General features: G+C 64.2%; 3 protein-coding genes across 3 annotated transcripts in view; 1 reads left to right on the top strand and 2 right to left on the bottom strand.

The window, feature by feature from the left end:
- The window catches only part of ANAPC2 (anaphase promoting complex subunit 2), a 7,218-nt gene extending 619 nt beyond the window's left edge, over nt 1-6,599 (bottom strand). Inside the window, exons 1-12 of the mRNA XM_007947071.1 lie at nt 6,483-6,599; nt 5,563-6,185; nt 4,586-4,718; nt 2,916-3,090; nt 2,686-2,805; nt 2,225-2,342; nt 1,861-2,042; nt 1,265-1,406; nt 1,031-1,106; nt 754-957; nt 422-551; nt 1-225 (exon numbers count right to left, since the gene is read on the bottom strand). Coding sequence (XP_007945262.1) covers nt 1-225; nt 422-551; nt 754-957; nt 1,031-1,106; nt 1,265-1,406; nt 1,861-2,042; nt 2,225-2,342; nt 2,686-2,805; nt 2,916-3,090; nt 4,586-4,718; nt 5,563-6,185; nt 6,483-6,599 — 2,245 coding nt within the window. The remainder of the gene's footprint in view (nt 226-421; nt 552-753; nt 958-1,030; nt 1,107-1,264; nt 1,407-1,860; nt 2,043-2,224; nt 2,343-2,685; nt 2,806-2,915; nt 3,091-4,585; nt 4,719-5,562; nt 6,186-6,482) is intronic.
- A 251-nt stretch (nt 6,600-6,850) lies between these two features.
- Nucleotides 6,851-8,209, top strand: SSNA1 (SS nuclear autoantigen 1). The gene is made up of 3 exons (XM_007946964.1): nt 6,851-6,902; nt 7,598-7,797; nt 8,102-8,209. Exons 1-3 carry the CDS (start codon nt 6,851-6,853, stop codon nt 8,207-8,209), a joined length of 360 nt encoding a protein of 119 aa, XP_007945155.1.
- Nucleotides 8,210-10,126: 1,917 nt separating this feature from the next.
- Nucleotides 10,127-17,080, bottom strand: part of TPRN (taperin) — a 7,804-nt gene continuing 850 nt past the window's right edge. Inside the window, exons 2-5 of the mRNA XM_007947072.1 lie at nt 15,708-17,021; nt 10,494-10,716; nt 10,307-10,413; nt 10,127-10,189 (exon numbers count right to left, since the gene is read on the bottom strand). Coding sequence (XP_007945263.1) covers nt 10,127-10,189; nt 10,307-10,413; nt 10,494-10,716; nt 15,708-17,021 — 1,707 coding nt within the window. The remainder of the gene's footprint in view (nt 10,190-10,306; nt 10,414-10,493; nt 10,717-15,707; nt 17,022-17,080) is intronic.

The raw sequence follows: 17,080 nt of genomic DNA on the forward strand, positions 1-17,080 counted from the left end.
CCTCCTTCTGGTCAGCCTGGGAGGCCATGCCCGAGTCACTCTCCTCATCGCTGTCCATCAACACCATGTTGTCACGGTCCTGAGGCCGCTCTTCCTCGATGACTGAGAAGGTGCCAGGGGGCTCCTCCCGCAGCACGCCCTGCTGCAGCCACACGGACATCCGGCGCCGCAGCAGGGCCACGGGCATCTTCACCGCCTTGCTCAGCTCCTCCAGCGTCCAGCTGGCTGTGTGCACAGCAGGGGGCGTGCGGGGGATCACCAGGCCAGCCCCTGCTCCGCTTCCCCAGGGCTGGCAGAGATGCCAGGCTAGCCTGGACACCCCGTGGCCCACAGACCCCGAGCAGGAACGGGAAGGGGCCGGCAAGTGTGCTCAGCGAGGCCCCAGACAGCAGCTCAGGGACACCAGCAGGACGGGACTCACCATGGTCCTGGAAGTAGAGCAGGATCACAGCCTGCACAGGGGTCACGGCCACAGACAGAGTGCGGTCGGCCAGCTCCACGTCCATGGTCACCAGGCCCAGCGTGTGCTTCCAGCTGAGGGTCCGCATAGCCTGCAGAGGGCCTGGCTCAGCACACAGCCCTCCCTGGGCCCCTTGGCTGTGGGACCAGGGCCATCTGGGCGGGTGCTGCCAAGTCTTGCCATGACGCCCAATGGCTCCAAGGGTGGGGCGGCGTGGAGCCACCTCACGGATGGAACGGGGCAGGTGGAGGGGCAAGGACGCAGACTGTGGTGCTGGGGTCGCAGGCAGGTACCTTCAGCTTCTCGTACTTCTTGCAGTAGACGTCCAGGGCCTCCTTGATGTCCTCTGGGACCTCCAGCTTCTCGTCCTTGAAGGGCGGCCAGAATTCGCTGGACAGGATGACCGCGTAGACCCCAAACGGAGGCTGCTCCTCAGCAGGACGCTTCTCGTCCTCCTCGCGGATGTTGGCGTTGATGCGCCGGGAGTCCGCCATGTCCTGCGAGAGGGGAGTGTCACCAGGGGCCAGGCCAGCTGCAGCCTGTGGGGCCTGGATGCTGGGCAGCGCCCACCTTCAGCATGACCTCACAGAAGTGCATCGGGGCCTCGCCAAAGCGCAGCTTCAGCAGCTCCACGTTGCGGATCTCCCTGGAAGAAGGAGCCTCGGGTCGGGCTGGGCTGGGATGTGAGCTCTGCAGTGCCGGGAGCCCGGGCCCGGAGAGCAGGCACACACCCCAGGGCCGCCCCCTGGCCGGCCCGGCAGCTGCTGGCACCCGTGTGCACGCTGGGTCCGCAGCAGGGCTCACCGCTCCGGGCTGAAGCTGAACTGGTGCAGGAGGCGGTCGGCGAGCAGCGAGCGGTACTCGTTGATGAACAGGTCTTTGCTGCCGTAGATACTGACCAGCAGGCTGATGATATCCGAGGAGCGCCGCCGGGAGCTTGACTGCCCTGCAGGCACCCAGACACCGCTGGCACCGCTGCAGGACCTCCCCAGCTCCCTCAGACTCAGGGAAGATGCAGAAGACCCTCATTTTCCCCTCAGAGACCAGGAAAGGCTCACCTGTGCCAGGGAGGCCTCTGAGCCCTCAAGGATCCCACCTGGGTTAGACCCAGGCCACAAAGCCATCTGCCTGCTAGCACCTGGGGCAGCAGGGGTGGGCGGGGCAGCAGGGGTGGGCGGGGCAGGAGTGTGTGGGACAGGAGGTGGCAACATCCCCCCAGCCCCCAGAGCTAAGCAGCCTCAGCCAAGTGGGTCTAGCACAGCTCCCTGGGCTCTTATCGCTCCTGGCACATGTGGTTAGCACACGGGACCATGAGCCTGGTGGGTGCCCACCCCTCCCCAGCAGACCCAGGCTATTTGGCCGAGGCCCAGCCCCCCTACAGACCGGAGGGGTGAGCTGACCTGGGTCGGCATCCACGGGGTCAGGGACCCAGTCTTCAGGCTCGCCGGAGTCATCCTCGCTGTCCTGGCCCGTCTCCAGACTCGCAGGGTCAGTCTTGGACAGCTCGACCGCCAAGTCCCCGGTCCCATCAGAGTCCCCAGTCAGCCCGGCCACAATCTGCCGAACAGTATCCTCCCGTGTCCTGTCAAGGTACAGGCACACACGGCACGTATATGGGGCTGCCCAGATGGCCCCAGGCCAGCCTGTGTGTCACACTGACAGCTGGTCCACCCAAAGGCCTGGTGGACTTGGTCTGGCAAAGCCACGAGGGGCAGCGGCGCTGAGGGACATGAGGGGCAGGCTCTGGCCAGTGGGCTACCTCACCTCAGGTAGCGGCGCACGGGCTCACAGGCCACCTCCAGGATGACCATGGAGGAATCCAGCACTCGCAGGGCCTTGATGGCTGAGATGTAGAGCGTGATGATGTCACACGTGTTCACGCCTACAGCCAGAAAGACCAGGTGGTCACAGGGATTTTGGGATGGTGGGGCCAGGACAAGCTGCCCATCCTCCCCCACTGCTGGCCAAACTCAGGGCAGCCTGTCCAGGGAGCCCCCACCTCCATCAGCCTCATAGGAGCCTTCCCTAGAACTTTCTAAGAGGCCCCTCCCCATGCCAGGCAGTCTCTCCTGAAGATGTCTCAGACCACCACTGCCACAAAACCAAACTCAGTTTCAGAGTAGGGCTGGGCTGAGGCCACCGTCTCCCTGAAGAATGTCAACCATCAGCTTTGCCAGGCCCCAAGGCTCCTGCGGCTGGACCACCTTCCTGGAGCAGCACAGCACCTGGGTGCAGGAGCCGGGTCTCCAGGGCCGCCTTGAGTGACTCCAGCAACTGCTGCCTCTGATTGGTCCTCTCCAGGCAGTACTTGAGGTCCTCCACGGCCGGCCGCGAATCTGGGAAGTCTGTGGAGCATGGCTTCCTCACACACACACCAGGCCACGCCACAACCCCAGCACCCCGGGCAGGTGAGGAAGCCCAGACAGACAGCTGAGGGCCTGGAGAAGGGGCAGACCTCGAATGATGCTGAAGAGCTCCTCGATGCGGAGGCCGGCGTAGATCCGGTAGAAGAACCTCTGCACGTGGCAGCGCCAGCGGCGCAGCGTGCTGCCAGCCTCTGGGGAGGCGGGCCTGGCAGGGCCGTCCTGCAGGAACACCTTGCCAAGCCAGCCGACCACCCTCTCGATCCACTGTGGGGCAGGCACGGTGTGGGACAGAGGCTGGGAGGGCATGGGTATCCCGGGCCCCAGCTCCAGCCCACTCTGTGCACAAGACCCCCATGCATCTGCACCAACCCCGAGGTCACAGACACGTGAGATGTTGCATGAACATGTGTCAGTGGGCCTCATCCACCGTCCACCTCCACCAACCCCGAGGTCACAGACACGTGAGATACTGCGTGAACGTGGGTCAATAGGCCCTACCCTTCATCCACCTCCACCAACCCCGAGATCACAGACACATGAGATACTGCATGAACATGGGTCAGTGAGCCCCACCCTCCGTCCACCTCCACCAATCCTCAGGTCACAAGCACATGTCAGGCGTGCACGTAACCAGCGTCCATTCTTTGCAAATAAAGCAGAGGGATGGACTCACTCCCGTGCGTCAGCGCACGTGCCTATCTCCCTGTGCATGAGTGTGTACACACACACACGTTTGCATCTCAGATCCCGCCACAGGGACACACTGTGGTACGCTGCCACAGGGATGTCTGAGCCGCCCAGCCTGGTGCCCTGAGAGGCCTAGCCTCGCTCTTGCACCTGGACAGCAGCACACTGCCCACTGCCAGGGCTCAGCCCACTCTGCTCTACCATCTGGAGCCACCCAATTTTACCTCCCTCAGAGGGAGACCGTTGGAGACAGTGGCAAGGGAACTGGTGGGAAATGGAGAGCTGGGTAGCAGCACAAGGCTTGGCCCCACCTGTCCACCAGCTCTTGGGGAGCCCCAGACTTGTCTGTGGATGGCACAGTACCACAAGGCCTTTGTCACACTGTCCCACCCATCTCGCCCACCACTCTGGTAGCTCCTCCTCCCCGGCCCCACAGGGAGTGTGCAGCCCACACTGCGGTGCAGGCTAGCTGCTAGGGAGGGACAGCAAAAGGAAGAGGGTCAGTCTGTCCCACTTTGGTGGTTCTGGCCACACGGCTGCTCGGCCCCAGCATGGCCCCAGCACTGCCCCAGCTGCTGGACTCTGTAAAGACCCCACCCAGCATGTGGGCACAATGTGGTCAGTGCAGGCCCCAGAATGGCCTAAAGGACCTGCATGTTTCCAGCCCTCAGTCTGCACCCTGGCTTGTTTCCAAAGGGAGACAGGTGACACAGGCAATGGGGAGGCAAAATGAGGGCAGCATGGGAGACACAGGGAGGGGAATGGGGGTTGCATGGGGGACACTGGGGGGAGAGTGAGGGTGGCATGGGGGGCATGGGGGGAGAGTGAGGGGGGCATGGGGGAAATGGGGGCAGTGGGAGGGACACAGGGGGGAAGGAGGGCAGCATGGGGGACATGGGAAATGGGGCTATGGGGGGAATGGGGGCGGCATGGGCGGACATGGCGGGGCAAGGAGGAATGAGGATGGCACAGACGCAGGGATATGAGGGTGGCGGGAGGGACATGGGGGGAAGGAGGGTGGCAGGATGGGACATGGGGGAGAGGGCAGCAGTGAGGGTGGTGTGGGGGGCACCTTGTGGAACTCCCGCAGGAAGGAGCGCTCGAACTCGCCCCGGCAGCGGTCCTCCATCCTCTCCCGGGTCACCTGGTGCAGAGTGGTGGTCACGGCCTCGGCACTGACCCGCTCCAGCAGACTGAGCCTGTGTCTGCAGACAGGCGAGTGTATGCAGCATGAGAGGGTGCCCACCTCCTGCACGCCAGGGCGGGCCTCCCCTGGTGACAGCTGTGCCAGAGGCCCCATCATAGAGCTGCTGTTAGGGCCTGCCCAGACCGGGGTGATGGCCACCCCATAGGCAGCAACAGCAGGGGTGGGCACCAGAGGCCCAAACGCCATCTCCCTGGCCTGGTTAGCAACAGCAGCTGAATCACTGCTCCTCAGGCCAAGTAAACACAGCTGCCACTGTCTGTGCCCCAGTGTGAACCGCAGCACAGACAGACAGACTCACAAGAAGAACCTCCTACCACCTTCTGCTGGGATGAGCCGGCAGAAGCCCCGCAGGGCAGGAGCAGTGGGATCCCTCCTTTGGTCCAGATCCAATTAAGAGACTCCTCCCAGACCCCTGCACTGGCTCTACGTGACAGACTGTAGCTGAGAGGGAGGCCCTCACAGCAGGGCCTGGCTGCAGCAAACTAAAACTCCTCTACAAAGGCCGGGGAAGGAAACCCGCCCACCTGCCCTGTCGGCCCAATCTCCCTGACATGACCCTGCTCACTGCCCACCATCACAGCCACCACCACCAGAGGCAATGTGCTCCCGCCGGGTCAATGCCATTCCTCCTCGAGAGCCCGCAGATGGCACAGCAGAATCCCGGGGAGCTAGAAGTTTGGACTCAACACAGAATCTGCTGCAGATACAAGTCCCCTCCCTCTGGGATGTCCTCGGCTGTCCGGACAGATGGCAGAGAGTCCCAGCTCTCTGTCACCAGACCCAGAGGAGCCACCAGGGAATCAGGAGGCCCAGGGGGGCCTGGCAGCACGGGGGGTACTCACAGGACCTGGCTGAGCTGGTGGAACTGCTCCAGGGCCTGGCGACACCAGCACTGCTGCTTGTCACTGCCACACCCCGCGCACAGCGGGCTCTGCAGGAGCCGGTAGTACCGGCGCCGGGCATACCGACTGTCCAACTCCCCCTCCAGTTCTGGGTCGGTGCCGCCTTCCCCCTTTCTCTTACTCTGCATATAGACTTTCAAGAAGCGCCCGTAGAGGCGCTGGACCATGTCCTGGAAGGTTCTGGGAGTGGAAAAGAACAAGACACCCCGCAACATGGTGTGGACCTTTTCCCGCAGCCCCTGCGCACCGGCGCCCATGAGCAAGCCTAGGCGAGTCCACTTCTCCAGAAGCTCTAAGCTGCGCAGGTAGGGACCCAGACGGCTCTCCAGCAAGCCAAATGCGTCCAGGAGCAGCAAAAGGCACTGGGGCTCGTCCGCAGCGCTCTCGTGCTTGGAGACAGCATTCCAGAACTCCGGAGAGACGCTGGCCTGCAGGTCGCTCTGCAGCACCTCCACGAACCACTCCTCCAGGACCGAGTGCAGACCGTGGCTCCGTAGCACCTCCACAGCCGCGCGGAGCTCTTCCTCCTTCGGTGGGCCCGCACCGCTGGTCCGAGAGGACGCCTGCGGTGCAGAGCACCGTGAGGGGTGGGCGGAGCACAACAGAGCAGGAAAGGGGAGCAGCAGGCGGGGAAAAGTGGGTAAGGGAGCCGAGGGGAGGCTGCGGAAAGCCGGCTGCTGCTCCCCGTCCGCGGCGCACGGATGTGGGGCCGACGCTAGTGAGGGGCTGGCACGGGAGCCGAAAGACGAGGTGCTGCGAGCAAGGAGGGAGGGAGGGCAGAGGCGGGTGATGACACAGGTGGCTGCCCTAACGCGTCTGGGGAATACCGAGAAAGCCCGCCAGTCTCTTCCGAGCCTCACCAGCCCCAACGCAGCCGGCGGCACCAGCCCGGTGCTCACGGTGTTCCAAGCCACCAAAAGTTCCTGTCCGAGCGAGGGGTCACAGTCCCCCTGCGCCTCGGTCGCCTCCTCCGCCATCTGGGTTCACGGGAATACCAGGTCAGCCCGACTGAGCGCGGTTCGATGACGCACGGACTAGGCGCGGCGCGCGGTAATGATATGCGAGTTGGGCGCGGCGCAGAGTGATGACGCAAAAACTGCGCGCGGCGATGATACTAGGTCGTCGCGCCGTCCAGTCGCATTGCGCAGGCGCGAGCAAGTGATGCGGTAACGGCAATCCGAGTGGCCGGGGCCCCGGGTGGCGAGGGTGGGACTAGTGTCCGGCAACGATGACCCAGCAGGGAGCGGCGCTGCAGAACTACAACAACGAACTCGTCAAGTGTGAGCACCTCCCCGCGCGGTGTAACCTGGGCAATCGTAGGCCGCCTGCCGGTTTCTCTCCGGAGCGGGCCTGGGCTGAAGGCTGAGAAAGCGGGCGGGGGCGCGAGCCCCGTCGTGCAGGAGCGGGCAGCAGAGGTGTGGCTCGCAGTGCGCGCGGCCGTGTAGTAGTTGTGTGGTCGTGGGCAGGTTAGTGAACCTGTGCGTGGGTCTTCTGGTCCTAGAGCGGCTCGGCGCTGCAGTAGGACGCCTCCTGGTCCAGGCGCTGAGACTTAAGCCGGTGAGTGCGCTAAGGAAGGAGCTCTGGAGGCGCAGTGCCTAAGGCATCTGACTGCTAACCAGAAGACTGAGGGTTCAAACCCACCAGCTACTGCTGGAAGGAAGGCTAGGCGATCTACTTCCGTAGTGATGCTGCCTCGGAATCCCAAGGAGGGGCGCAGTGAGTCGGGTCCGACTCCACGGCAGTGCGTTTGGTTTTTGGTTGGCGCGTAAGGAGCGTGGGTTAGCCCCTGGCACGTGCCAGGCGCCGTGAATTTGTCTAGCGAGTAAAAAAAGGCTTGAGCTTCGCCTTCCAGGCTCAGCACTCGCTCGCTCGCTGCGCTAACGTGTTCCACCCCCATGCCCCTTGGGAGGCAGACTCCGCCTGCCTGGAGGGAAGGTGGCCCAGCCGGCCCTCGCTCTCCGTCCTGCCGCCCCAGGCATCGAGGAGCTGTGCCAGAAGCGAGAGGAGCTGTGCCGGCAGATCCAGCAGGAGGAGGACGAGAAACAACGGCTGCAGAACGAGGTGAGACAGCTCACGGAGAAGCTGGCCCGCGTCAACGAGAACCTGGCCCGCAAGATTGCCTCTCGCAATGAGTTTGACCGGACCATCGCGGAGACGGAGGCTGCCTACCTCAAGGTGGGGTTTGGGGCAGCGTGAGGCAGCATGGCAAGCACCATGGGTCTGGGGCTTTGGGCCTTGACCCCAGGCTTCTGTCCCCTCCCCAACCCTGCTGCAGCCCAGGGGCACTGAGCTGTGGGAATGAGGGGGTGCATCTCCCCAACACCTAGGCTGGGGCTATGTGGAGCCTGGGTGTTCCAGCCTGTGTCCTCACACCACGTTTGTTACAGAGAGTGAAGCACAGGCCAGACTCGGGGAGGGAAGAGGGCCCTGCCCCCGTGTGGGGCACACCAGTGATAGGCCATGTCTCCTTTGGCCCCAGATCCTGGAGAGCTCCCAGACCCTGCTCAGTGTGCTGAAGAGAGAAACTGGGAACCTGACCAAGAGCACAGCCTCGGAGCAGAAAGCCAGTGGGGGCAAGGACAGCTAACGTGGCCCTTGGTGGGCCAGGGGCCTGCCCCCCTCTATCCCCAGTGACTTGGTCCCCAAGAAACTTGTTCATAAAGCATCGTTGCTCATGCAGCAGCCACCTTCTCTTTCTCTGGGACCAAGAGGCAGCTATGGCCTGTCACCTCTGGTGGCTCCATGATGCTCCCAGGGGGCCAGGGCCAACTCTGTGCTTCTCCTGGTGGGAGGTGGGGGGGAGGGCTCTCACCTCCCTGGGCAGCTGGGAGGCCCTGACTCTAGTCTCAGCCCCCAGGAGTTCTGCCTCCCTAGTCCCTCCTCCGCCAGCAGAGGCCCAGGCAGATGGGTTTGTCTTCCTCCTAAGAAGCGAGAGCTGAGAGAGCACCCAGAGTGCCCCATGACTCTGTGACAAAGGGCTTGTAAAGAATTCTGCTGGCCTGTGTGGAGCACTTGGGTTGCTTGCCACCCCCAGGGCTGGCCCACAAGACTCTGCCTGGCTGTGGTGGCTTCCCCCATAGGAAGAAGTGACCAGGAGTGGCTTTCCCTGTGACTGGGAACCTCATTCTTGGGAACTCAGAGTGCCCCTGCATGTCGAATATGACCCTCCTGCACCTACCCGCCCAGGTCAGCCCAACCTTTGCTCCATTCACAGCTGCTTGTCCTCCCTGCTCCCTTCACTCACCCGTCCCCCCAACCCAGGACATAGCCTGTCCTTCTGTGAGGGGCTCCAACTACCGGTACTGTTCTCTGCTGTACCCCGGCCTGGCCCAAGGCCTGCTGGCAATGGCTGGGTGTGCATGCCAGTCTCTGATGTGGCCACTCGGCTTTACACCCTCTGCCCACTTCCCTTCTTCCCTGTAGTGCTGGACCCCATCCCCCATCCCCAGACCCCTCTAAGACTGCCTCTTCTGGCACAGCCTGCACCCTGGAGGCCCAGCACTGCAGCAACCCGCTGCCCTTCCCCTGAGCCAGCCCCACACACTTGCTCGTGGCTCTGACTCTAACTCCCTAGGAGGGACAGTCCTTGTCAGCTCTACCCATGGATTTGTAAACAGGCCTGTTTAACCTGCACAGGGCAGCAAAGCTGTCGGGGCCAACAGCCCAGCCAGGAGCTGCTCCAGAGATGGCAGCCCTGGCCTCAGCTTGCCCATAACCCCCCCCAGCATCCTTGGGATTTCCCTGCTGGTGCCAGTGCCCACCAAGGGCACCGCGTCTGCCTGTCAGCCACAGCCCTGACTCCGCCAGATTAAGACCTTCCAAGCCAAGCACATCAAGATCCCCCGGGCCCTGCCCCAGACCCACATTTGGCCCTTGCTCTCTACCCCTGCCAGGCTGAACCCTTAATGCTTAACAGAACCAACTCAGGCCTTGGCACAGAGACCCAGCTCTTAGATGGCAGGTCAGTGCCTTCCTCCTAATGAGGCCAGCTCTAGGTGTGGGTGCTGCACCAGGCCCCCCAGCACTCACTGAGGGGCCCACAGGAGTGGAGGCAGGACAGCTGGGGCTGTAGAGGAGATGGAGGGGCGAGGCCCTGGGCCCTGCAGACTGCTCCGTGGAACCCTGCACCCTGCATCCCCAGTGCCTCGCCAGGTGGACCACCCAGAGGCCAAGCGTTGTACAGTGCTGTTTATTGAGTCTTGTTCCTCAAGAAAGTCTTCCTGTTTATCACTCAAGGGGCCAGCCGTGCTCAGCCACGTTGGGCAGTGCTGGCTGGGCCGGGGAGCCCCCACAGTGCCACTAGGCAGGGCGGGGAGGCAGTGCTTGGCAGGACCTGTGACCCCACTGCTGCACCTCGGGAAAGAGCGGACATCAGACACAGTCCCTGAGCACCTGACTGCCCTTGCGTGGCCAGCTGAGCTGTGAGCCCTGGGGAAGGGAGCATGTTGTGGGGAGGGCCTGGCAGGGGTCGGGGCGGAGCGAGGGGCGCTGGGTCCTGGCAGGATCAGAAATAGAGGGCAGGTTCACTGCGGAAGTCCGACAGGTCCTTCAGGCCGGCAGGGGTGAGCTGAGAGGGCAGACTGCAGCTGCTCGGGCTGGTCCAGCCATTGGCGCCCGGCCCCGCCCCCAGCGCGCTCCGGCCCCGCCCCCAGCACGCTCCGGCCCCGCTCCCACCCCCGCTCACCATGACTTCCTTCGGAAAGGGCTCCGCCTCTCGCGGAGCCAGCTCCAGCGTCTGCTCCTGCCACATGCTGAAGGCCCCCGAGTGCTTCGGCGTGTAGCTGGACAGCGCTGCGGGTGCAGGGGACACCGTGAGGGCCTGGGGTGCCACCGCTGCCCTCCCGCCACCGCCCTCCCCGGTGGGCGCTCACCTGAGCTGCCATCTGGCAGCCGAGGACTGTCGGGGCCCACGCTGTTCACGAGGGTGGCCCGGGGCAGGTACAGGCAGAAGGACTGCTCGTCCGCTGCCCCCTCCGAGCTGGAGCCCTCGGACTCTCCCTCCTCTGGCTCCTCAGCCGCCTCCTGTATCAGGGAGCTCTCCGAGGGGTACTCAAAAGTGGTCTGCAGGCTTTGGTCGTTGAAGGAGATCCTCATCTGGGGGTGGGAGCACCCGTCAACAGGACCAGGCCTGGCGGGAAATGCCCCCGCTGCCCAGGAGCCACAAAGCACCCAAGTCCCAGTGAGGGGACAAGGTGAGGACAGAGGCTTCTCTGGTTATGTCAGAGACCCCAAAGAGGTGGGTCTTCCTGCCAGTGGCCGACCCAGGCCAATATGTCCAAACACCTGCACCTGGCCCAGCATCAAGTCCCCGGAGTAAGACACTGGCCCTGAACCACATTCCAGCCTCCTGATTTGACTGTCTCAGAGTCTTGTCAGAGGTTCTCCCCAAGTTCACGGCCAGGGCCCAAGCCAGGACACCCCCATCCCACCTGCCCTGGCTAGCCCTGCCTCCCTCACACCATGTCATGAGGCCAGGGCCAGGATGGTGGCTCTAGGCAGGGCCCAGCTCCTCTCAGCCCCACAGCCCAAGGGCAGAAGCAAACTCCTGATGAAACTGCACTGTCCAGGGAGCTGCACACCTCGGAAGACCCCTGCGTTCTCGGCTCCCAGGAGCCCCTGCTGTTGGCTGGGGCCCTCTCCAAGGCCAAGGTCACGTCCAGGTTTGCGGGGCACCTGGACAATCCTGCCCACCCAGCTGAGCAGGGCCACCTGTCAGGGGCCTGGCACACCTATGGCCTGAGAGGAGGTACTGGTGGCAGCCCCAGGAAGGTGGCACCAAACAAGTGGTGGGCCCTTCCTCCCAGACTCCACAGTTCCAGAGCAAGCAGCCTCAGAGCCCAGACTAGTTCAGAGGAGCAGTGTGGACGACTCAGCGACGCCTCCTTGGTGGGTTTCTGAGGCAGTACCACTGTGGAAGCAGACGCTCAGCCCCTATTCCTAGCACCTGAGGGGCTTCGGGGTGCGGGGCTGAGCCTAGAGGGGAAACTCCTTGGGCAGCCCTAACACCGAGGCCTCATGGCCTGGGGGGCTGCTCAGTAGGCCCACCCTGGACCAGCGAGTCCGTAACGAATACACCGCCTGCCCACAGCAGATGGGAGTGGCCCCGCTGCAGCTCGAAATATTAAACTCCTCCAGGGCACAGAACGCCGCCAGCAGCTCAAATTCCCCTTCTCTGGAAGGAGCTGGAGGCGGGAGCTGTCCCACCAGCACAGGATCCGTATCAGTGGGGGACCCTCCTGAAGAGCTGGGCTCACCTTCCGGCAGCTTCAGAGAAACGGGGGACACGCAGAGGGCTGGCCGCAAACGGAGCCACTGCCCTCCTGAGCCCAACGTCCAGAAAGGAGGACAGGCCACTCCTCCGCCTGCCCAGCAACTCTTCCCCACTCCCGACCACAAGTGCACTCGCTCACGTGTACACACAGCCCCGCACAGCTAGGCCCCCCTGCACCCCCAAGCTCTGAAGCCTGGCACAGCTCACACCCAGAGGCTTGCTGGGTGACTCGGGGACCTGCCCCTGGACCCCCACCCGTCGGTGGCCCTCCAGCCCCTGGTCCCTCGGCTGCCAGCCCACGAGCCCACTCATAACCATCTCTGCAGCCCTGGTCCTGCCACCCCCTTGGGCACTGGGGATGGGGTCACCTGGGCCCCCTGAACTGACTCTCCAGGCTTCAAGGGCAGATGCTAGACAGGATGGGGCTGGTTGGCCAGGGACTAGCCCTCCCCTCCCAGGTGCTGCTGACCCCAAGCCCAGAGCCCCTGGCAACAGGGACCTCCTTCCTGCCCATCCCCCCAAGGAAACAAGGGAAGGGCCCAGTGCCAGGCCTGAGCAGATTAGCATATTGTCAGTCCACGTGACCCGCCCTCCCCAGCCAGCAGGCCGAGGGGGCTGAGCACACAGTGAGCTCCGAGCCTGACACGGCCTGGCTGGGCAGGGACGGGGGCCCAGTCACCTCCCTGCCCCCTCGGTCTGTAGGCCTCAGGGGCTCCCAGGCCTCCTCGCTCGGCAGGGAGCAGTCAGTGGGGCATAGGACACCCATGACTCAGGCTGGCAGCTGGGAGGGGAAAGACTTAGGGCTTGGCCAGGGCCCAGCCCTTCCTGCACCTGCCTGAAGGGACTTTGCCAGGTCGCCCCAAGCAGGGGGGTCCCGCTGAGCCTCCCAGGCAGCACAAGATGCCCTCATTCTTCCTCCACCCGTCCCTGCTGGGGATGCCCAGCTTGGACCACCAAACGGTGTCCACCCTGCACTCCAGGCTGCAGAACTGGCCAGCCGGTCCTGCCCTCACCCCCCACCCCCACTGTACATGATGGCCGGCCATCAGCCGAGGGCTGCCCAGGGGCACCACACAGATGCTTCCCGATGCCTCCCTGAGGCTGAGCGCTGCCGCTGCCCGAGGCCAGAGTCCTGGCCACAGGGACAGGAAGCGGAGCATGGTCCAGGCCTGTTCAGGCGTCACCTGGCTCCAGGGAGATCAGGAGAGAGGGCCTTCAGGGAGAGCTGGGGGAGGGGGGAGGGGAGAGCCCACCCGTGGCACAAGCCAAGCTGCCCGGCTGGCTTCCGTCCGCAGAGGAGGGCTCTGCCAGGGGAGCGGGCATCGGGGGGATGCCAGCCAGCATAGCCCTCGAGACTGTGTGAAGGTGGCATCACCTGGAAGAGTGTATGGGGAAGGGTGATGTCCAGGGCTGGTCAGGAGATATGCTCACTAGAGTCCAAAGGTCAGAGGTGAGGCTGAGGGCCAAGGGTGGGCCCCCAGGTAGAAGGGCCACTACCCCAAGCTGAGGATGTGATGGGGCGGAGAACCAGGATTCAAGGACAGGGGATGGAGGACAGGCAGGAACAGCAAGCAGGTGGGGACCGGCAGGGGGTGTTTCACAGAGAAAGAGTGATCATAAAAGAGCGGCTGATTCCCTGTGGCTCAGCAAGCAGCCTGGGCCCAGGCCAGCGCGCATGTCATGGGAGGTGCTGCTCCGTGCAGCTGTCAGCTAGAAGCTTGGCCAAGGAGGAGAAATAAGCAGTCTGTGGATTTTGCCACCAGATAGCTAAGTAGGGACGTGTGCATGCCAGGGGGGCTCCCCGCTCACAGGCCGCAGGGAGAAGGGTAGGGGCCCCCTCAGCGCTGCTCGAGCACAACAGAGCCCTCAGTGGGTGGCCCCACCCCCACCCCACCCCCCTGCTGCCCACAGAGCAGCCAGGAGAGGCAGTGGGGCCTCCCAACAGCACCCCGAGGTCAGTAGGAGGACACGCCCAAGGGGCCGGCCACCCCCAATGTCCCCACAGGCTACGGGGCTCCACACTGTAGCGCCCGCCCATGTCCTCCTGGGGGAGAGGGCGACGAGCAGAGACCCAGCAAAGCCAACATGAATGGTCCTACAGCACCTAGGACACGTGTCAGGGAGGGGTCCTGCTGTGTCCCCTGCCCTGTGCTGAGCAGTCACGTGGCCCCTGGGGCCTGTGGGCAGGAGGGATGCTCAGGAAGGCGGCCTAGTGCCCTGAGCTGGCTCTCCTGCAGGCCCATCGTGCCCAAGGCTGCCAGGCAGCCCCCCTGCACGTGCCACTTTCTGCCAGGTGGTGCTCTGCCAGACAGGAAGGCATGGCCGGCAGGTCCCCACCTGAACCCTCAGCCCCTTGGCTGTCACAGAAGCCAGTGCTGAGCCTCCATCTGGACACTCAGGCTGTGCCAGGCTGCTTTGTCCCTCTCCTGGCCTGGCCAGGGCCTGCTTCCCAGTAGTGGCCCTGCTTCCGATCACTTCTTCCTGCCCTGCTGGGCTCTGTCCTTTGCACTAGGCCCCAAGAGTCCCCCACAGCTCTGACCCCAGCCTGGAACAATGGCCTTCGAGCCCCAAGGTAGACACGCAGCCCAGGGCTCAGAGTAGGGGCTCTAGAACAGCGGTCTGACTTGGAGTCTTACTCAAGAGCTAGTGACCTGCTCCAGTCACCTCAGCTTCCATATCTGTGACTCAGGGGAGCTGTTAGCACCCCCACCATGGTGAAAAGAGACAGCACTCAGACCAGCCTAGGTCAAGGGTCAAGGCAGACAAGAGGGTGGGGGCAGCATGGGGAACAGCCATGGGGCTGGGGCTGGGGGTTGAGGCACTGGATCAGGGGGCATGGACATAGAGCTCCTCTCCCCAGAGGGTTCAGGACAAAGGGCAGGGGGCGGGCAGGGGCGGTGTCAAGGGGACCAGCCCAAAGCCACCCCCCGAAGCACTACAGGGAGACAGACCTCAGAGGAATGCCCAAAGCCAGGAGGGAGGAAGGCACAGGGAGGAGGGTGATGCCATAGCCAGTGGCGGAGGGAGCTGAAGGCGGGAGAAGATGGGAATGTGGCTGGGGGCCACCGAGACACCCCATCACCACAGGGAAACTGAGGCTGGGGGAGGCGGCCTCAGGAGATGGGATGGGCGCGGCCACGGGTGACAGCCCTGGCACCCACCCAGTACTGGTCAGGCCCACCTGCCTGGAATAGCCTTGGAATTTGCCCCGGGAATAAGCCAGTCACTGGAATGACCAGGAAGGATCTAAGAAACATTTGCTTGTGCCTAAAGAGTTCCAGGCAACCAGGCAGAGCCGGGTTCCTCCTGAGAGCCCAGCACCTGGGCTCTGCTCAAGGCAGCTCTCTCTCTGCAGGCAGGTCCCGTCCCCAGCACCACTGAGTGCCAAACAGGCCTGACATGCATTAGGGGTTCTAGACTTTCATCCAAAGCCAGGTCTCCCCAGCGTCCAGGCACTGAGGGAGGCTCAACGTGCATACCCCTGGGCTGATGGGAATGGGCTGTGCGATGTCACAGCCCCTGTGCCCTTCCACCAAGGTCCTGGCCCCTACACATGCTGGAGCCCCACGAGCCTCAGCCAGGACCAAGAGGTGCAAGCTGCTTCTCCCAGCTGCACCCATGACAGGCCAGTCCTGGCTAGTGCAGGCCCTGCCCCACATACCACCAGACCAACCCACACACACAGCCCTGCCAGGTACAATGGACCAGCTGTCTCCATGCCCATGGTCATCAGTCTGGCCCTGTTCTCCCACGGGGCCCCCAGAAGCCTTTCGTAGCCTGCTCCCAGCTGAGGGGCCCCGCCCCCACCACTGACCTTCTTTCTCGAAGAAGAACTGGCCTTGCTGAGGCAGGACTTCTCCAGGGCCAGGTAGCCACCGACCACCTCAATCTCGTGCACTGTGGGGTAACGCTTCTTGAGTGTGGTCCCCAGGGGGCCAGGGAGCCCCCCGCCACTGCCTGTCTCCTCCTGCTCAGCCTCTCGTCGTTGGGCCTCTGCACTGGCCTGGCCAGAGTGCTGCTCCCCCAGAGCCCCTGGCTTCCTCTTGGGCACTACCATGAAGGTGTTGCCACCATGGGGCTGGGGCATGGTGGGATGTGGGCGGTACCGGGGAGGCAATTTGGCTTCCTGGCTGATCTCCTCGTCTGAGTCCACCTCATCAATGAAAGTGACCGGGAGTCCTGGTCTCCCCGGCTCCCGGCCATTCCTGGCCAGGCCAGGAGCCCCAAAGCCTGAGGCAGGCTGGGCTTCTGTGGCTGCCTGCAGGGAGGGGGGCGGCGATGAGGGCCTTTGCCACCTAGGGTCCCGGTCCACAAGGGCTGTGGCTGGCCTGCAGTAGCCCCCCTCCTGCACTGGCCACAGAGCCTCAGCCCCCAGTGGGGGCCTCCGGCCAGCAGGAACACCATCCGCTCCAGGCACCAGCTGGCCTTGGGGCTCTCCGGGCTTCAAGGCCCAGCCCAGCCCTCCGTTTGGCTGTTCCACGGGCTGTCTTCCTCCGAGATCACGGGTCGCAGAGGTCTTTCGCTTGGGCATGAACATGAAGGAGTTTCGAGAGCTCATGCGCAGACTAGCCAGAGCTCGGGCCTGGAGATCACCAGCAGGGATGTTCTCCAAGTCTGGTTTGGGAGCCGGTCGTATCTCGAAGGAGTCATTGGAGCTGGTGGCCGCTGAGACCCACTGGCGCTGGCTGGGAGTGGCACTGGCAGGGCTGGGCGCAGGGAAGGCCGAAGGCACGGCTGGAGTGGCACTGGGGGTTCCGGGACTGGGGGGTGGGTAGAAGAGGGGCGATCCCGATTCCCCCTTTGGCTTCCACTCGCCAGCGCTCTGGGCAACGCTAGGGGGGACTGGCCCCGGCGGGGGGCTCGCGATGCCGTTGGCAGGGCTGGTCCGGGGCTCGAGAGCCGCGGACCCGTTGGGCAGTGGGCGCGCGCCCGCGCTGCGGGGCAGGCCCCGCGGGTGCACGGTGAACGAGTTGTTGCCTGTTTTCTGCAGGAAGTCGCTGCGCCGGGCTCCGGGACCCGGGCCGGCCACGCCGCCGCCGCTGCGCTCCCTCTCGAACCGGGCGGCGCGCTCACCCAAGCGCGGGGCAGCCAGCGGGCCCGGGATCGTGGGCGTAGGCTTTGGCACCCCCTTGGGCGGCGATGGGCGGGCGCGCTCAGGGCTCCCGCGGCGGCGCGGCGGGGAGGGCG

Source organism: Orycteropus afer, unplaced genomic scaffold, assembly GCF_000298275.1.
Source record: "Orycteropus afer afer isolate SDZICR_OR568_19922 unplaced genomic scaffold, OryAfe1.0 scaffold00174, whole genome shotgun sequence".
In the NCBI taxonomy this organism is placed as follows: Eukaryota; Metazoa; Chordata; class Mammalia; order Tubulidentata; family Orycteropodidae; genus Orycteropus; species Orycteropus afer.

Bases quoted from the DNA above. Each gene is read 5' to 3' on its own strand.
- SSNA1 (XM_007946964.1), top strand. From the start codon at position 6,851: ATGACCCAGCAGGGAGCGGCGCTGCAGAACTACAACAACGAACTCGTC. The intron at 6,903-7,597 runs GTGAGCACCTCC...CTGCCGCCCCAG, and splicing joins CAACAACGAACTCGTCAAGT to GCATCGAGGAGCTGTGCCAG. The intron at 7,798-8,101 runs GTGGGGTTTGGG...CTTTGGCCCCAG, and splicing joins CGGAGGCTGCCTACCTCAAG to ATCCTGGAGAGCTCCCAGAC.